This window comes from Zonotrichia albicollis, chromosome 22 (assembly GCF_047830755.1).
Source record: "Zonotrichia albicollis isolate bZonAlb1 chromosome 22, bZonAlb1.hap1, whole genome shotgun sequence".
NCBI lineage: Eukaryota > Metazoa > Chordata > Aves > Passeriformes > Passerellidae > Zonotrichia > Zonotrichia albicollis.
Window position 1 is genome coordinate 3,933,456 of NC_133840.1, and position 6,309 is coordinate 3,939,764.

At 44.3% G+C, this 6,309-nt stretch overlaps 1 protein-coding gene across 2 annotated transcripts in view; it reads right to left on the minus strand.

Annotated features, from left to right (window-relative positions):
* Positions 1-6,227, minus strand: part of GOSR1 (golgi SNAP receptor complex member 1) — a 29,129-nt gene extending 22,902 nt beyond the window's left edge. The window contains exons 1-6 of one of the 2 annotated variants that reach the window (XM_005493510.4): positions 6,159-6,227; positions 5,702-5,810; positions 4,023-4,110; positions 3,720-3,827; positions 2,573-2,664; positions 2,346-2,420 (exon numbers count right to left, since the gene is read on the minus strand). In XM_005493510.4, coding sequence (XP_005493567.1) covers positions 2,346-2,420; positions 2,573-2,664; positions 3,720-3,827; positions 4,023-4,110; positions 5,702-5,810; positions 6,159-6,189 — 503 coding nt within the window. In that variant the 5' untranslated portion in view covers positions 6,190-6,227. Of the gene's footprint in view, positions 1-2,345; positions 2,421-2,572; positions 2,665-3,719; positions 3,828-4,022; positions 4,111-5,695; positions 5,811-6,158 lie in introns of both variants that reach the window. The other variant, XM_005493509.4, reaches the window with a different exon arrangement.
* Positions 6,228-6,309: the final 82 nt, after the last annotated feature.

Below are 6,309 nucleotides of genomic sequence, written 5' to 3' on the forward strand. Positions count from 1 at the left end.
CTTAATGGACAGCCAGGCACTGGCAGGGTTTCCTCAGTGCTTTTTGCCATTCCCTGCTGCCTAATGTGAGCTGGAACCTTTGATTCATCAGCATCTGGTACTCACAGATCTTTCACTTCCTCTCCTTTTTTAGGATTACCTACATGTGTAGCATTAAGAGGATCTTCTTTGTGGTGCTCACAATGTGACAAAAAAATGAAAGAGGCAGATTTAGGCAAAAAGCAGAAGTTTCTTGTCTCTCCTGTTGCTCCCCAGTGAGACACCCCACAAACAATCCCAGCCTGCAGCTTTTTGAAGGGAATTCATGGAAAACACAGCCCAGGGCAAAGCCCAGTTTGTGTTTATCCTGTCTCACATGTTGTGCATGAAGGGAAAGGCTGACAGAATATCTGGCACTCAGCACTGGGGCAGCAGCTCACACATTCTGTTATCAGATCATGCAATAAATATGTAATAGGTTGAAATACTTAATATAATAAATTAGGCAGGGTCAAGAACAAGTGAATTCTCCAATATCTGACATGAATATGTAATTCCTGTGGCATCACTACAGTGCTTTAGAGAATATAATAATAATACATTGCAAAGTTTATATTCCTGTGTCTGTTTTTCAAGCTCTTTTCATCGATTTCACTCCACTGAAAACATTTGGATTTTTACTCCTGTCTCTTCATGTAAATATATTCATCATCTACTTCTGTCAATTAGTCTGGCACCAGGATTTACTGCACTACAAATATTCAGCATCATGACTCACACAAAGCTTGTCAATTTATCCTAGGAGCATGTTTGGTGTAATTTGCCAGCTCCTGGTGAATTCTTGGGACCTTTTCTTAGCTTTTTGGCATGAATAGCTCATTAACTGCTTCCTCTGAAGACAAATATGTTAAAACTCTCTAATAATTTCCTCTGCCAGTATCTTTTTCTAGGCTTACTGATTCTTAATTCAAAAGTTTTGCAAGCTTTGATTTCCTGCCAATGTTGTCTTCTCCTTTTACACTGGATTTCTTCACAGCCCTTACAGTTATCTCCACCTTGCAGAGTATTCCATGATTAATTTGGCCCTGTTTACTAAAGACCCTCAACTCACAGTTATTTCTGGTTTTCTTTTCCTCAGTGTTATGGTGGGTTTTTTTCAAGTCTTAACATTTTCAAATAATGACCCAGAAGGTTTTAAACTATTTCTAAAACTGCCTTAACTTTATTTTTCGTGCATCTTAATCCTGTAAACATACTGCAGAGTTTAGTATATTTAAAAAACCAAAAATGCTTCATATATATTTAAAATATATTTAAAAATCATAAAGTATATTTAAAAATCATCAATGCTTCAATAAATGTTAGCCTCAAATTCTGAAGATATCTGCCAGAAAATGTTTAGAAAATGCTGTAACTTTTCTGCTCTTAATTTTTGCAAACTTTTCAAAGCAATGGACTCAGGGCAATATCAGTTTCTTAAAAGGGTATTTTACAACTCCAGAAATATTTAACCATTCTATTTCAAGATCATGCTTAACAGAAGTCCTAATTCAAGCTTTCAGTCAATTAAGTTTTAAATACATTACAGAAAACTGAGGATGAATTGGTGATAAGCCACAACTGAAAAAAAATTTGATTTAATTTCCTGTAGATGTTTCTTGTGCTGTTTTGGCTATAAACTTAAACATAAGAAAGCCACATGTAATTATTTATTTATTTGTTTTTTTAAATGCAAGCCTGCCCTCTCGTGTGAGCCTGAGATTTAGCACAACTACAGGCAAGGAGAGAGGCAGGAAGAGCTGAACTGTCTCCTGACTCTCTAAAAACCACAAACCCTCCAGCTCTTTGCTCTCACCTGTGCTGTTTTTGCTGAACAAGGACACACAAAGCAGCTACTCATAACTTAATGCCCTCTCTGCAACAGGAATAAAAACAAAGTGCTTTCTATTTGGCTCATCTGCTAACCTAGAATCAATTTGCAAATATTTAAGTGCATAGGTAATTTAGGAATTAATCTCTTCCATCGCTTTTTGTCTAGAGACAAAAGGAGAAAAGGTTTTTCTCTGTCTGACTGATAAAAAAAAAAAAAAAAGGAGAGGGAAAAACCAGCTAAATCATGAGAGTTTCTATTTAGTTTCTTAAGCTTTACCCCAGTCAGAATGAAAGGCATGCACTCCCTTGGGAGGAGGAGGTCTGAGTCACAAGTGACTTGCAAAAGCCCCTGAAGACAACACAAAACTGGCACTGACAGGATCCTAAAGCCCCAATCACTGACACTGCCAAGCCATGAACATTTAACCAGCTGAGTGAAATTCAGGTGTTTCACCCCCAGATAAGTCAGGCAGCAAAGAGGAAACAACACCTACTTGCGGAGGTGCTCGTGCTCCTTCAGGAACAGCTCTGTCCTCCTGTTGTTCACGCCAGAGCCGCTTTTATAGGACCTGAAATCCAACAGGACAGAACCTCACTGAGAATTGTGACTTCAAGGAATTCTGCTTTATTCAGAGCACAGACACATGAGCTATGCCAAGCACTCTCTGCACATCCCCCCCCGAGGACAGTCCCACACCTTTGCTGTACCAACACAACTTACTCGATGTCTTTCCGTACTGATCCCAACAGGTTCTCCCTTTCTCGTATTGCCAAGAAGTTTGCTTTGGTTTTGTGGAATTCGTGTGTGTAATCCTGTAATGACAAACAGTTATCCCAAAATTAGGGTCCTGAGGTCAACTGAGCAACACAACACACCCGCAGGAGATCCAGCCACCTTTAAAATTGTCAGTTGTTCTCGAATACAAAACGCAAGACCAATTCAGGAATTTAACAGCAAAAATGCTGGAAGTTAATCCAAAGTATTCTTAAAATCACTGCTCTTAGAGTAGCTGCTAAATTGGATGGCTGCAGCTACAGCTGTGGAGGGAAATCCACTGCAATTCCTTCTCCCAGTTTCAGATATCCTCACCTTCCTGATGAATTGGTTTGTGTTGAAATTTCCCATCAGAATGCCTAACAAAACCTACTTCTTTGGTGTGGTGAAGATGTTCTTGAGTTTATTCTCTTGGTACACCAGATTATTAAAAAATAAAGATGACTGCTATTTTTAAGATGCAATTTTATATTTCAAACCATTTCAGGCAGGTGGTACTTCTCAAAACACAATTTAACTGGCAGCTGGAGTGCACCTAAACCACTGTAACCATTCATACAAATGCTATTGCCTTTCACACTGTGTATGGATTGCACAGATACCAAACAGAAATCAAACTGTACACAACCAGCCAAATAAAATATGCATTTTAAGACTACTACACCATGAAAACATGGTTAATTTATAGCACTGACTGGTAGCTTTAACCATCACATTTCCTTCATCTCCCTTGAGAAGCTTAGGAGCTTTTACAATCATGTTTTCTGAAGTGTGACATTCCCTTGCACACTGTTACATGACAAGCCACACAGACAAGGTAATTCATTACATTTCCCCTTTTGCTATATAAAACCCACCCACACAAGGCAGCACCCTTTATTGTTCTCTCTCAGCTAAGTTCCAGTCACCAACATGACATAAAAAGCACAATTTTCTTCAACTCAGAGTTCAGCGGGTGCCTGGAGAGAAGCGAGATGGAATCAGTGGCATTCACACCTCCTGGTGAGACACTCTGTGATACCAGCAGAGATAATAACAATAATAATTTTAGCCCAAGAAAGAGCAGAAAGGCAGGGAGGAGGCCCTTGGTTACCTGCAGGATGTCCCTGTGGCGCTGCAGCGTGTGCATCAGCGCCGCGTTCAGCGACGGCACGCCCGCGCTGTTGGTGTACTCTGCCATCTTGTCATTTATCCCAGTCAGCTGCAGGAGGAAAAGCACCCAGAAAATGAGAAATGGCTTATTCTTGCAAGAAAAGGACAATGCACAAGCTGAAGGAAGCAGCTAGACGTGCACAGCTTGTTTAATACCCACACTGGGATTTCCTAATATCCGTCACAGAATCTGGATTGTGATACTGCCTAAACGCTGAAATCAACCCAAAGTAACTCGAGTTACCTTTCCCAGAAGTTGCTCAATTTCCACAGCCATGGTCTCAAACATTCTGTCCTGGCTTGATCCATTTAGTAGAGGAGTTGTGTCAGAGCTAAGGAGAGGAGGAGGAGCAGTTACTGCAAAGTTGCATCATTTCATGAGTGCCAGAAATAAGGAACAACCAGTGACAGGGGTTGGAAAGCTCCACTATACCCAGGTCTGCTAGAGATCAAATAAGCTCTGAAAAAATTACATTTTCTTATTCTGCATGGCTTTAACTCCTACCTGAACAGATAACACAGTATGACCTGCAGGAAATAAATACCACCTCTCCTAGAAAGAAATGCCTGACACCTGTCTGTACCAGTGTCCTCCTTCCCCCAGCTTTTAATCTTGATTTATTTATTTACTGGCAGGAGAGAGCACTGCACTCTTAGCATGTTACTCCAGCAACACAATCACAGCTTAGTAACAGTGTTAGGACAACCTGTGACCTATTAAGCAATCACTGTCCCGCAGAGCAACGCACACCACACCATTTATCACAATTAGTTTCACACACCTTCCCTGCTTGCTTGTAAACTGAAACCACAAGGAAAAGTCACATCCCAGACCAGCCTACAGATCTGTGATAACACCCCTCAGAGATTACTCACTGCTCTGGTAATCTGCCTTGAGTGAGAGAAGTAGGTTTGGCACAGGACAGCAAAAATAATGAAACAACTGGATAACATGGGAAGTAACAGCACAGAGGCAGAAACAAAAGTGAAACTAAAGCTGTTCAAAATTATCATTGCTGAGATGCTCTCAGGCTTCCAAAACTGTAAATTGAGAGAGAGGTACAAAATGGATTCAGTTATTAAACTAAATAAAATAGAAAAATATCATACCTACCTAGCACACATACCTAAAGCAGCAACACACACAACTGATACATTTAATAAGGAAAGAATGGACAGAGAGGTCGATAATTCCTGCTGTGGAACTGCAAGAGCTCACCTCTGGCTCACAAGATACACCTGAAGAGTTTTACCACATTAATTCTTCTAAATGTAATTAAAGCAAACAGAAACTACCTCTGTATATACACAGAGACCACGTGTATATACACACATCTAAAAACACATGTGCAGCTCTTATTATTCTCATTAACACTGACGTGTCCATGGCAGAGGGGTTGGAACAAAATGATCTTTGAGATCCCTTCCAACCCAAGCTGTTCTGTGATTATTACTCACCTCAGCAGAAAGACAGGAAGAAACAGGCACTGGTTTTGAAGAGAGGGCTTGTTCCCTGCACAGCTGCTCAGTGCTCCAGTTCCCTTAAAACTGGGATTACACCAGCACACCTGGGAGGTGTAAAGCTAAATTCCCCTAATACTGAACTCCCTGAAAACCTCCTGTTAGTTTAATACAAGAAAAGCTCAGAATTAAGCCAGTGTAACAAGCATTAAAAAGCTCACTGAGCACACACAGGCCGAAATCCAGCTTTCCCCAGTGACCTGTCACCCACACCCTGACTCACACACCAACATCACTTCCAGAGCAGCACCAGCAGCGAGAAGCGCTGAAAGCTCCCCAGGAATCCAAGCCCTGAGAGCCACAGGTGGGACCAGCACTCAGCAAACGATAAAACCGCACCAAGCACCACAGGCAGCGTTCAAAACATAAAAGAAACATAAAGAAACGGGCTAGTACCTATACCTGTCGCGTCTTCCGTCTCGGGAGCTGCTGTAGCTGGTGCAGAGCTTGCTGAAGGAGACCAGCTTCAGGTCCAGCTCGTTCTCCAGCTGCCTCGCCTGCTTCCTGAGATCTGCAGGGCCCGGGGACAGTCACGGACCAGCCCGGGGACCCCGCACCTCCGCGCTCCCGTAAAGAAACCCACAGGGGACAGGGGACCCTCGAGGCCGGGGCAGCCCTCACGCCGATGGGAGGCGCGGCTGGGCACCCGCAGCCCCTCACCCGCAGCCCGGGAGGGTCCGGCGCGGCCGCGGGCTTCATTCAGCGGGCACCGGCGCCTCATGGCTGACAGGCCGGCACCGCCCGCGCCCGCCCCGGAGAGAGCAGAGGGGTCTCGGTGGCGGTCCCGCCCTGCCGTGCCCAGGCCGTGCTCCGGTGGCCCCGCAGCCGCCCCGTGCCCGCCGCCCCCCGCCCCACTCGCCTTCCCAGTAGTTGCTGCTCCCCGCCGCCATCTTTGTTGTCCAACGTCAGCGCGGGCCGGGCGGGGCAGAGCGGCCGGGGAGAGAGGGGCGAGCCGGGCCGGGCGGGCCTCCCGCGGCAGCGCCGCGCAGCGGCCGGGCGGGGAAACACCG